The following is a 13,303-nucleotide window of genomic DNA, read 5'->3' as shown; positions in this document are numbered from 1 at the left end:
CAAATTGCAGGCAGTGGTTGTAGAGGTTCACATCACTCGAGATAAAAGTATGTTCCAATTAATTGCTGAAACTACTTGACAGTGAGGTATTGATAAGACTAATGAACTGTATTGTACTATTGAAATTATTTTTTGTTTGTTGTTTTGTAAGATACTTTTAGCCAGTCAAGATGAGTTAGAAGCTCTGATTTTGCAGCTTGGATATAAATTAATAATTATGGTGTTAACTCTTTGGAAGTACTCTCTCTCTCTCTCTCTCTCTCTCTCTCTCGCTCTCTGTTCCTTATAGGTGATTTAAAAGCAGGTTGAGAAACTGTGAAACACCAATTTTAGCACATCAAAAGGCCCCTATTTCTCAATTAATCGTGCAGTTTTCTTTCTTGCCATCATTGTGATTACTCTGTAGGAAATAAAGACAACATACACTCCAGTGAATACTTCCCTGTAGGGCAAATTAGATGCTCTGCACAAGTGGTTGGTTGTGTCAGAAAACTGAAACGATGTTAAGGACTGGATAGATAACGTCGTTAAGATATAATTGCATGAGTTTTTATCAGCTGTGCAACATCTGCTGTATGAAAGCCAGTGATTTTTGTGAAAAGTAGTACCTTATATTTAAACTACCATAGCGGCAGTGCTTGAAGTCACAGCAGATGAGAGATCCCGAATCATCCACAGGAACTTTTACAAGACAGGGCTTCCGAGTCAAATTCCAAAATTACAGATCTAGAGAGAAACCAGTAAAATTCAAAGCATAGGAAAATATCTGGGCTCATGGTGGGATCAGTAATAGAGTTTTTTGAACCAGTGAAGCATGAATGGGCAATTATCATATCATTATGCTTATCAGCTCTACAAGAGACCAGATGCACAAATGGCTTAACAAGTAAAATCAGTAAAAGGTCAAAATCATAGTCCTAGTCTGACACATATGTGTTAACTGTTTTCAAGCCTTGTATGTTTTGCTTCCCCACCACACTTCTGTTGTTTCCTTTCTTCAAATCCCTGTTTTAATGAGCCTTTTCCATTTTCTGTCGTTCCTTTAATTTAGACATCTCATTCTCTTCCTTGTTCCTTATCTCCAGATCAAACTTAAAGCCAAATGCTTCAATATTTTACCTCTTTTAGTATTCTCGGCAGCTGTTATTTAATGTATTTCTACTAAATATAACCAAGTCAAATGTTTTTTTCCTATGAAGTGTAAACATGCAACAAAACTGCATTACATTGTTTTTAGATCTGTTGTTTCATTCTTTTCAGGTGGTACGACTTAGGCTTGCTAACATTGGATGACCCTGGTCACAAAATAACTCTACACACTTTTACTGGAACAACACCTGTACCATCCACTGTTGTGGATTTAGCAAGGGATGACACACCTTCTGATTATCCTCTGCTGAGTTCGGGCTATGCTGTGACTATTGGAAGCCTGATGGCCAGCAATTTGGAGGTAAATATAATCATTTGGAGTGTGTGTATTGTACTATTGAAATTATTTTTTGTTTGTTGTTTTTGTAAGATACTTTTAGCCAGTCAAGATGAGTTATAAGCTCTGATTTTGCAGCTTGGATATAAATTAATAATTATGGTGTTAACTTTGGAAGTACTTTTCTCTCTCTCTCTCTCTCTCTCTCTCTCTGTTGCTGTCTTCTCAACCATTTTGAGGAGAAAATTCTGTCTGAAGGAGTTGTTTCAATTACTGTTGTCTTTGCTGTGTAATTGATTATCTAATTTTAATAAGCTAAGCTGTTCTGTGCCCTTGTTATTTTCTGCTGTTCTTTCAGTCCTACATAAATTATTATTGGAGGAATGAAGCTTTAACAGTCAGGAAAAAACCTATAGCATCTTATTGATATGAAGCTAACTTGAATGTAGGGTCCCTCAAGACATTTACTTTATAAACCATCTCAGGGGTTCTCATACAGTTAGATTGCTGTAGTCCTGTGAAGCTCTCGTACAATCTCCTATTGAATATGATGCCTGCAGCATAAGATATAAGTAGATAAGCCCAACTAAAAATAGGAGTAAGGTCTGTTGTGAGAGACTTAAATTGACTATGTGCATCGTGACTTGGTTTTGAAACCAAAAAATTTGTAAGGCACTACTTGAGGTAGTCATTAAGTTTTAATCATCACCTCAAAAATAGTTATGGAATTAATTTGGTATCTCCCTGTATGTACATGTCTGCAATGCTACACAGAGAATTTCCTGTAACATAGTAACATACCTCCCCAAGGGAGCTCGCCAGTCTTTGACAGGTTTCGTGCTTGGCTACCCCAGGGCCCCAGCATTTGCAGCATCTTTTCCCATCCGTGCTGCACATCTATTCTCTTGCTGTTCTTTTTCCTCTCCCTTGTGGAACAGGTCTGGACTGTTTTTGGAAATGTGTTCTACATTTTCAGTAGTCAATATCATAGTACTCTCCACTGTTTTTCGTTTCCTTTTTCTTTCTTAGTTCACCTTCTCCTGTCCTTCGTCCACTTTGGTGTTTGAGTTTCCTCTTTCACTTCTTCCTCCCTGTGCACTCCTGAAGGCCATCTTACACATCTGACATTTAATAGGTGACTGGGTAACGCGTAATTCATAGCCCCGGGTCGACAGTAGGGTTCGCACGTACCCCCTGACAGGCCAGGATGGGGGAGGGGTGATTGCCTGAGCTGCTACCTTCCCAAATTGCTGTTTGGTCCCTCTGTCAGGTGTTCAGGTGGTGTGACCTGAGTCGTGAACCATCACCTAAAGTGGGTGAGGCCCCTCCGAGGGAGCAACCGCAGTGGGAAGGACTGTACCATCGGGGACGCTGTCAGTCATGGGGTATTTTCATGCAATGAACCAATCATCATCACAGTCAACATCTACCGAACTTAAATAGAATGAAGCTCAAGATTCAAAGACCAACCCAGTTGCACTACAGTTCCTCTTATATTGACGTACTGAAGACAGTCAGTCCTTCACAACGGTAAATCCATTTCTTATTCAGAAAGGGCAATGGCACTTTACTTTTGGAGACTACTTCTGAGTCTCAAGCACAACTACTCCTTGCAGCATCACTTCTCTACAGTTATCCTGTTCATGTAGAGGCCCACAGAACTCTGAATTCTTCCCATGGTGTTACTTACACTAGGCTGCTCGATGGTCTGACTGAGGCATAAATCCAAACTTACCTCTCTGCTCAGGGTGTCATTGCAGTCCATCAGGTGATGAAAAAGGTAGATGCGTCCTTAGTGCCCACACACACTCTTTTTCTCACTTTTGATGGAGTGGTGCTTCTGTCCCAGATCAAAGCGGGTTATGAAGTTATCACAGTCCAACCGTACATAACCTGATGCGCTGCTACCAGTGTCATCGTTTCAACCACACTTGAGTGTCCTGTCGATATCCGGCCAAATGTGTAACCTGTGGTAGGGATGCTCACAAGGGCAATTGTCCGCTCTCTTCTCCCCGCTGTATCAACTGCAATGGCAACCATGCTGCCTCCTCTCAAGATTGTTCCATGTATCGTGATGAGTGGGCTGTCCAGGAAATCTGGGTAAATGAAAAAGTGCCTTACCTGCTAGCTTGCAAGTCGCAGCCAAGTTGGTCCTGCGGAAATTCATCAACAGCTTGTTGAAGTTTATGGTGCAGGTGTAATGAATGATGGAATTGTGCGTAAATGGTGTAGGATGTTTCATGAAGGGAGGACAAATGTTCATGATGAAGAATGATCTGTACGGTCTATTGTCAGGACTGAAGACTTGATATGAAAAGTTGATGAGGCAATTCAATAGTGTTTCACATTGCTACAGTCAAACTTCACTACAGAAAATGTGTGTGTGTGAGATGGGTGCCGAGAATGTTGACTGAAGAACACAAAACAATGCGAATGGCATGTTCTTTGTCTGTTTTGGAGTGCTATCATAAGGATGGTAACAAGTTCTTGAGTCATATTGAGACAGGTGATCACACGTGATTGCATACTACACTCAATCCAGTGAATGGCGTCACTCAAATTCCTTGATGAAACCACGAAAATTCAAACAAGACCTCAACACTGAAAATCATGGTCACAATTTTTTTGGACTGGAAAGGCATTCTTCTGTTAGACTTTTTGCGAAGAGGAATGATGACAAATGCTGAGACGTAAATGGAATGGAATGAAATAATCATTGGCATTCATGGCTGGGAGACCCCGGGAAGTTCGGCTGCTGAGTTGCAAGTCTTATTTCAGGTGATAACACATTGGGTGACTTGTGTGTCGGTGAGGACAACACAATACCCAGTCCATGAGTGGAGGAAATCTCCAACCCGGCTGGGAACCGAACGGGGGCCTGCTGCATGGTAGACAGACACATTACTACTCAGCTAAGCAAGTGAACTGCTGAGTGGTACTTGGAAACATTATTAAAACTTAGGCGTGCTATTCAAAATCGCTGGTGGGGATTGCTCTCTAGCGGCAGCGTTCTGCTTCATGACAATGCTCGGTCACACGTTGCGGCAAGAACAAAGATGCAACTGAATAAGTTTTATTGGGAATTACGGGCACATCCACCATACAGTTGTGACTTAGCACCATCAGACTTTCATCTGTTTCCAAAACTTAAGGAATTTCTTGGTGGAAAGCACTTCGAAACTGATGACGTCTTCAAAGAAACTGTTACTAACTGTTAAACATGTCAGGCAGCAGAGTTCTTTGATGCTAGACTAATGTTTAAATGTTCCATTGACTGTGTTGAAGAAATGTGCATATTGTAGTTTGTGATACAATTTATGCTTGTAAATAAAGTTTCTCTAACTCCATTACAGGTCTCTTCTTAGTTTAAAAATGACCCTCGTATTTCTACATAAAGATGAGAAAATCTGCAAAACCCCCAGCCTGAACATTCTAAAAATTGCAGGGTATGTTAGTTGGTCATTGTACTTATGGAAGGCACTATTAGAGTCAGCAATTTTTGGTGATGCGAAATTGGTGAATACTCTCAAGGTTAAAAAAAATTAAATGGTTTGCTGATTTTGAGTAAACGTAACGCAAAACAAGCATATGTTAGTCAAAATAATTATTTTGTAGCCTTCTAGGTGAGTGAGAAAACAACTGTTCATTTTCCTCCAACATGTTATAAAAAAATTAACTATAGAAAATACTTTGTACATACATTTTTCTGTTTCTGATATTCTCAATTTTTATTGTCTTCTGTCATGACTTTATTTCTGTATGACATTCTATGAATTAAAATAGCCTATCCTGTAACGATCAATACTGCAGTGCTGAAAAGAGTTCATTTGTTTTTTTTTTCCCATCTCCTCGTCACTGAACTTTTACAGCTGAGCTGAATTTGTACAAGGACAAAGACAATCCAACAAGAACTGTACTTCAGAAATGGGGACTGCACACTGATCTGTTGACAACGGCTATTTGAAAGAATTTGCCGGACCATGGGGTGTCATAAAGGAAACAGTTACATCTTGCAGCTCGTATGGGTCACTAATTATTTGTCCCACCCACCATTGATTGTCAAAGTTCATATTCTTGAAGAGAAACACTATGTTTCACAAAGTGCCTAGCATCCAGCACACATTCATCTATTGATTCTTCATATAATTTTGAAAAGCACCCCTGTTTGTTTTTTAAAATTTCTGAACACATTCTAAGTTGATATCTGAACGAATCATATGTTGATTTTTGAATGTGTTCGTAGTGTATGTGAAGTGTCTGCCAGGAGAATCTCTGTCACACATAGAAATAAAAAAAACTTTTCTGCAGACCAAAGGGGACGGGGCTATACGAAAAGAGCTGATCTGAATAAACCCAAACGGGTAAATGCCAATCACTGTTTGTTTATGTGGTTGATTGGATGTGCAAACTCCAATTTTTATATAAATTTGGAATTGTCGTATTCTTCCATGTGGGATTTCACTGTTCCTTCTCCTTCCTCATTCTAACAAACACTCTTATCATTACTAATTCTGTAACTATTCTGGTCATTGTCAGTACTTATTCTCCGGTTAACTTCACTAACCCTGCCAGAATCACCATTTTAGTTATTCTGCGTTTATTCTCCGGTTAGGCATTATTACGTGTTCCTACAATGCTTTTTCCGCACTATTCTGACAATAGTATTGAGTGGCTGCTAATCAAGGACTTTAAAACTGTCCCAAAAGTGTAGCAATCTGGCAAAAATTTTCTCTCAAAATTTCATTTTTTGGAGACACCAAGAAGATAATGTAACCTTTCTTACCTGTTATTGCTGTTAGTTGTTCATTTCCACACTGGTAGTTTGAATGTATGAATTTTGCTAATAATTATAACAGTGTTTATCATTCGCACATCGAATCAACCACATAAACAAACAGTGATTGGCATTCACCTGTTTGGGTTTATTTGGCTCAACTCCTATCGTTTAGCCCCGTCTCCTTTTGTCTGCAGAAAACTTTTTTATTTCTAGATATGACAGGGATTCTACTGGCAGAGACATCACATACACTATGAACACATTTAAAAATCAACTTATGATTATTTCATATATCAACTTAGAATGTGTTCAGAAATTTTCAAAAGCGAACAGCAGTGCATTTCAGAATCATATGAAGAAACAATAGACGAATGTGCATTCGATGCTAGGCACTTTGTGTGACATGGTTTTTTTCTTCAACAATATGAATTTTGCACCCCCTGAAATTGCCACTCTGGGCAGATACCCCAGTTTGTTGTGAACAACTAAATTTCGTGTGTGGATGACAATCAGTGGTGGGTGGGACAAATAATTAGTGTCCCACATGAGCTGCAAGATGTAACTGTCAACTTTACCTCATAGTCCGGCAAATTCTTTCAAATGGCCGTTGTCAACAGATCAGTACGCAGTTCCCGGTTTTGAAGTATAGCTCTTGTTGGATTGTCTTTGTCCATGTACAAATTCAGCTCAGCTATAAAAATTCATTGAAGAGTAGATGGGGGGGGGGGGACATGAACACTTTTCAGCAGTGCTGTGTTGTGTGTGTGTGAATTCCTGAATTCCTAAGAGACCAAACTGCTGTGGCCATTGGTCCCTAGACTTACACACTGCTTACACTAACTTACACTAAGAAAACACACACACACACACGAGGGAGGACTCAAACCTCCAGCGGGTGGACCACGCAATCCGTGACGTGGTGCCTTGAACTGCGCGGCCATTTTGACGAAGATATACCAGTTATGCATTACGTTTACTCAAAATCAGTTTAATTTTTTTTATTAAAACCTTGAGAGTAGCTAGGTCTAAAATAAAAAAATTCTCAAATTTTGCATCACCAAATATTGCGCACTGTAATAGTGTCTTCCATAAGTACAATGACCAGCTAGTATACCATGCAATTTTAATATTCAGGATGAAGCTTTTAGTAAAAACTTACAAAGTATCAAAAAATTTCACATTTCCTCATCTTTATGTATAAATGTGAGGGTCATCTTTAAAGTAAGAACAGATTTGTAATGGAGTTAGAGAAACTTTATTTATGAGCGTAAATTGTATCACAAACTACAATAAGCACATTTTTTTAACATAGTTGCAGGATCATTTAAACACTGGTCAAGTTGTGGCACCAGCTTTTGGGTCCCAGCACAAAGAACTCTGCCACCTGACTTTTAAACAGTTAGTAACAGTTTCTCAGTTTCTTTCAACGTCACCAGTTTCCAAGTGCTTTCCACCAAGAAATTCCATAAGTTTTGGAAACAGATGAAAGTCTGATGGTGCTAAGTCAAGGCTGTATGGTGAATGAGCCCGTAATTCCCAATAAAACTTGTTCAGTTGCATCTTTGTTCTTGCTGCAACATGAGACCGAGGATTGTCGTGAAGCAGAACGATACTGCTAGAGAGTGATCCCCACTAGTGAATTTGAATATCGTGCCTAAGCTTTAATAATGTTTCACAGTACCTATCAGCAATCCGCTTGCTTAGCTGAGTGGTAACATGTTTACCTACCATGCAGCAAGCCTGGGTTTGGTTCCCGGCCGGGTTGGAGATTTTCTCCATTCATGGACTGGGTTTTGTGTTATCGTCACCGACACACAAGTCGCTCAATGTGGGGTTACCTGAAGAAAGACTTGCAACTTGGCAGCCGAACATCCCGGATGGGATCTCCTGGCCCTGAATGCCACACAATTATTTTTTTTCCATTTATGTCTCAGCATTTGTTGTCATTCGTCTTGGCAAAAAGTCTAACAGAAGAATGCCTTTCCAGCCCGAAATAACCGTGACCATGATTTTCCATGTTGAAGGTCTTGTTTGAATTTTCGTGGTTTCATCAAGGAATTTGAGTGATGCCATTCACTGGATTGAGTGTAGTGTGCAATCACGTGTGATCACCTGTCTCAATGTGACTCAAGAACTTGTTATCATCCTTATGATAGCACTCCAAAACAGACAAAGAACATGCCATTCGCATTGTTTTATGTTCTTCAGTCCTTGTAATAGTCAATAGTGAAGCAACTGTTTTGGTGAATTGCCTCATCATGAACATTTGCCCTTCCTTCATTAAATAGCCTAGACCATTTATGCACAATTCCATCATTCATTACACCTGCACTGTAACCTTCAACAAGCTGCTGGTGAATTTCAGCAGGACAAACATGTTTTGCATGTAAGAACTGAATAACTGAGCCCACTTCACAATTGCCAGGATTACTGATTGACATGGCAACAAATGAAGCTGTTTAACCTTACAACCAACACCGAAAGAGGTGTGAAATGTAATTGTGTCATACTGAGAGACCGGCCAAGAGTGGCTGACCATGAACAGACAGTGAACATCAATTTTCAAAATATAATTTTGAAGTTTGCTAAAAGTTACAAATTTTTGTAGTTTATTGTTTTGGAATTAAAGATGGAAAAAAGCTCAGAAGCGTGTATATGTTAATCATGTCTGATAATATTGTGAACAAGGCTTTTATTAAAAACAATTTCAAGAGCTCTATCACTGATAATTTTTTTAACCTGTATTATTTGAGATGAAATCGCCTAGCAGCTAATGAAGTATAATAGCCGATGTCTCTAAAGTACATTGCTTTTTACCACACTACTTCGTGTAAATGTACAAGAGATAACGTTGACAATTGGAGTCAGGCAGGTGGTATATACAGTACACCACTATTGCGGTTCCAGGAATATCTTATCGTAGCCCTTGTCTAGTTGATGCTAAATTGCTCTGCCACAGCTAAACATAAATTAAACAATGACTAGAAAGATATCATCAATTAAATGGCCACAGGGCTTGGTATTTTTCCATAGCAGGCAAAACCTGACTCTTCGGTGTATAAAATACACCAGCACATTTGCTCTAGGGTTAAGTGGATGTGTCTTTGCTATCTGGATGATAGTCATTTTCTTCCAAAGACATTTGTCAAAACATCTAGGCTCTCTGATAACTTTGTTGAAGTATTCAGACTGCGGGCCTCTACCTGAATCCAAAAAGCTGCCTCTTCCCGGAAAAAAAAAAATTCATATTGGGGCACCTAGTGAATGGCAATCTGAGTCCAAACCGATCCATAAAAAATAACAGTAGTCACAGATTTTGGACTCCTCAGCACATTCGTGATGTGAGAAGTTTTCTCAGAATGTGCTTGTACTACTGGCACTCAGCAAAAACTTCTGTTCCAAGACGTGCCCCTTGCAAGAACTACTGCAGGGAGATGCCATATTTTCCTGGAACAATTCATTGTTCTTAAGGAAACACTAACATCTTCTCGAGTACTAGCAATATATGATGTGAATGCCAAGACACAATTTCACACCAGTACTAGTGGTTATGGGATTGATGCAGTTCTAGTACAAATTCAGGAAGGTGCAGCTTATGATTTCATAGTACTCTCAAAATCCAAGAGGAACTTCCCTGCAACCGAGAAAGAGTGATTTGCAATTGTTTCGACCATCATCAACAAGTTTTGGGTGTGTTTATTTGAGAAACCATTCACTGTTTTGATGGACCACCATTCTCTACGCTAGCTGACTAATCTGAAGGCATCAACTGGAGCAAAGGAAACTGACAGTTCTAGATATAAGACAAAACAGTTGAATACAAAAATGGACACAAGCACAAAGATGCCAACTGCCTTTTAAGGAAACTTGTGAAGAACATAGCAGTTTGGATATGATCTCAGCCATTGGTATATTAAATGACATTGCTGCTGAACAGAGGGAAGATCCAGTATTGCAGAAGGAACATGACATTTGTTCATGAAGGTGCTTAATCGCAATGTATGCTCTCTCCTATTTTAGTTTCCTGGACGTGTTTCGCTTAATAAGTAATATCTTGGTTAATCAGCTGTCTCACTGTATTGATACTGTCAGTAATACATCTCCACCTAACCTATGCTGAATTGCATTTGTATCAGAACACTTAATTTCCAAATATGTTCAGTCCATCTCAGCAAGATAATTTGATCACAGAAATTATTATAAAAAAAGAAAAATGAAATCTCATATGTCCAAAACATTATTGTGCATCTGAAATATATTACTACTTTAAATTTTATATTACGCAATTTTTAATTTGTAATTATTTTGTGTACTAAACATGTAAAACAAGTTCTGCAGCATCTACAATCTACTGTACAAATTCCTCTTAGCACAAGCTTTAAGCTGAAATATCTACATGTTGAAATACATTGCATTCTTATGTAAGTATGTAAGAAGTTAATTATAGGAGGATACTGCAAAGAAATCCTGTCAAAAATAAATCACAGTACTTGGGGCAAGATAACCCTGTAGCAGAACACAGCATTGTGGATGTAATCTGTTATTGGTACATTTAATGACATTTCTGCTGAACAGAGGGAAGATCCAGCATTACAGAAGAAACAACACATTTGTTCATGGTGGTGCTTTATTGGTCATACCTGCACTAGTGACCCGCGAAGAAGAGCTACTTGCATGACTGCTTTGAAATATTTCGTGGTTCTTCAAATGGCAGAATATGCCCCTTGTGTTTCAGCTCCTCAATAATATACCGGGAAGAAATATTTGTTCCATCCCCCCCCCCCCCCCCCCCCCACTTTTGTGGGACCCAGTGAAATATTCTCAGGCTTGAGATTTCCTCTTTGTTGCCATATTGCAAGTATTGTGTTCAATACAGCTCTATGCTATTAACAGCAAATTAGAGATTCAGCCCAAATTAAATGACAGAATTTTCCTCACGTTTCAAGTTGCAGGCTACCTATTTTTCGTATACTATTTGCTTTGACTAGAAGTCACACTCTTGTATATAAAGGAGATTATTGGCCCGTATTGCAAGAGGGCTACAGTATCATGACATCAAAACCTGTTTACATGTACAAGAAATACATTGGGAAATTTCTTAAAATGTGCTCTCATTTCCGATTTCTAGTGCACAACTTCTAATGCCCTCGGTGTTAACATTGTGTTAAAGTACCACTCATTGACAAGTATATGCCAAAGGAAATAAAATGTGATGGAAACCTGGCATAAAAAAGAAAAAAAAGAAATCTTTTCCTGTGGCTTATCAGAGGACAGAAATGGTGGCGCTCGTACAGTCTCACAGAAAATAACTTCGAGAAAAGTTATGAGCAGTGGAAATTATAAATGTAGATATGTGTGGGTCCATTGTTGAAGGTGACAACCACTAATGTTGAAAACTCTTGTGATGAACACAAATTTGAGCATGTTATCTTTCTTTTGTGCCCAACATTATACGTGACTTTTCCAGTGAAGTGCAAAAAAATATGTGTAATAAAGTGCCTGCAAACTGCAATGAGTTCACTCAATTTTGACGAAACTTGTCACACTATATGGAAAGCAGCTATGCCCTAATATGCCGTGCAAATAGTTTTGCTAATATGAGTAGCCTCCTGTCTGTTCTGTGACTTTTATTTCACTCAGAGTTAGAACACAGGAAAAATGTACCTTGCTCAATTTTTAATACAAACATTTATTCTTTATATCATAGCTACCTTTATGACTGGTTAGTAACTGAACTTTGCTGCTTTTTCTTACATTTTGAGATCAAATTTTAATGTCTTTCCCACCAAATATTACATTTAGTCATCACACATTTATTATACTGGGCTTACACTAGTTACTGGTCTTTGCAGGTGCATCACTCAGAGTGGCATCAGGCAGTGACTGGTGTTTCCAGACGTGACCATTTGCTTTTGGCAGCAAGGGTGCTTGCAGGACTGTACAAGAACAGTGTTGGCAGCATGCTATAGTTTTCTGTGACTAACATATGCGCCTTAATATTATCAGTTCAGAAAAATCACTTTGTAAACCATGTGCTGATTATGTATGAATTCTGAAGTAATGATACAATGAAAAAGTACAGGAAAATTTGGACTGAACATTTTCCTGTGATTTACACTTATTTTCTTATGTGCTCATTTCTTGCCTAAAAATGAAGATATCCTCTTCACAATACAATAGTTACAGGTGTCCTTTGATATTAAAAAATACTGATATAAACAAATAAGCAAAATGTAACATTGGGCTATCTCTCTCTGTACCCCTTTCAGCACATTTATCTTTTTGTTGTGCTCTCCCCACCATGTAAATAAATTTCATAATTTATCTTAACATTTTTATATTTTTCAGTTGGGGAAGAAGCAATGTACTGTACTTACTGTGAATGTTTTTAATGCATGTATATATATTACTGTGATTTTATGAAGAATGAAATTTGTAATTTTGAGTCTCAGTAGCTTTAGTTATGTATTAGTATGTAAGAACTGGCTTGTCTGCTGAAGATTGACTTGACATGAAAGTTTTTTTGTCTGTTTATAACTGCAAAGAAATTGTTTATTATTAATTTTTATTTGACCATGTAATAAATGTGATACTTTTCAACTTTCCCAGTAATAATACTACACTACCTTAACAAATTCCAAGAATTGTAAAACTGCCTTGTATATCTTGGCAGATCGAATTGTAATATGGGAAATATAATAGAAATCCCCTCTTAGGTCTGTGGTATTAGTGTAATCAGAATTTTAAGAGAACAATGAAATTGTTTTAGGAATATTGCACTGGAAGTGATTTTCTTGCTAGTAAATGCCAACAATAGTGGTGTGCAGTCATATCTGTGAGCACTTACTGCAGACAACATTGGCCTATTTAGTTACACATTTGTTGTGGAGATGGAATGTTTTTGTACCAAAGAAATTTTCTAAAGCTTTATTAACACTTCTAGAAATTTTTCTCATGCCATAATCTCGGATGGTTCTCCCACTACCTGTACTTCAGTAAAGGCTATACTTTGCATTTAGTTCATTCATATTTATGGTAGGAAATTAGGTTAATAAGTAAAGGGATGTCCATTAATTACACGAGGGATTTTCCTTCAAATT

General features: G+C 38.3%; 1 protein-coding gene across 1 annotated transcript in view; it reads left to right on the top strand.

The window, feature by feature from the left end:
• LOC126190876 (protein PRRC1-like) overlaps positions 1 to 12,910 on the top strand; it is a 74,909-nt gene extending 61,999 nt beyond the window's left edge. Inside the window, exons 6-7 of the mRNA XM_049931476.1 lie at positions 1,261 to 1,450; positions 12,056 to 12,910. Of these exons, the coding sequence (XP_049787433.1) occupies positions 1,261 to 1,450; positions 12,056 to 12,172 (307 nt within the window). The 3' untranslated portion in view covers positions 12,173 to 12,910. The remainder of the gene's footprint in view (positions 1 to 1,260; positions 1,451 to 12,055) is intronic.
• Positions 12,911 to 13,303: the final 393 nt, after the last annotated feature.

This window comes from Schistocerca cancellata, chromosome 6, assembly GCF_023864275.1.
Source record: "Schistocerca cancellata isolate TAMUIC-IGC-003103 chromosome 6, iqSchCanc2.1, whole genome shotgun sequence".
NCBI lineage: Eukaryota > Metazoa > Arthropoda > Insecta > Orthoptera > Acrididae > Schistocerca > Schistocerca cancellata.
This window is presented reverse-complemented; position numbering and strand designations above follow the sequence as displayed.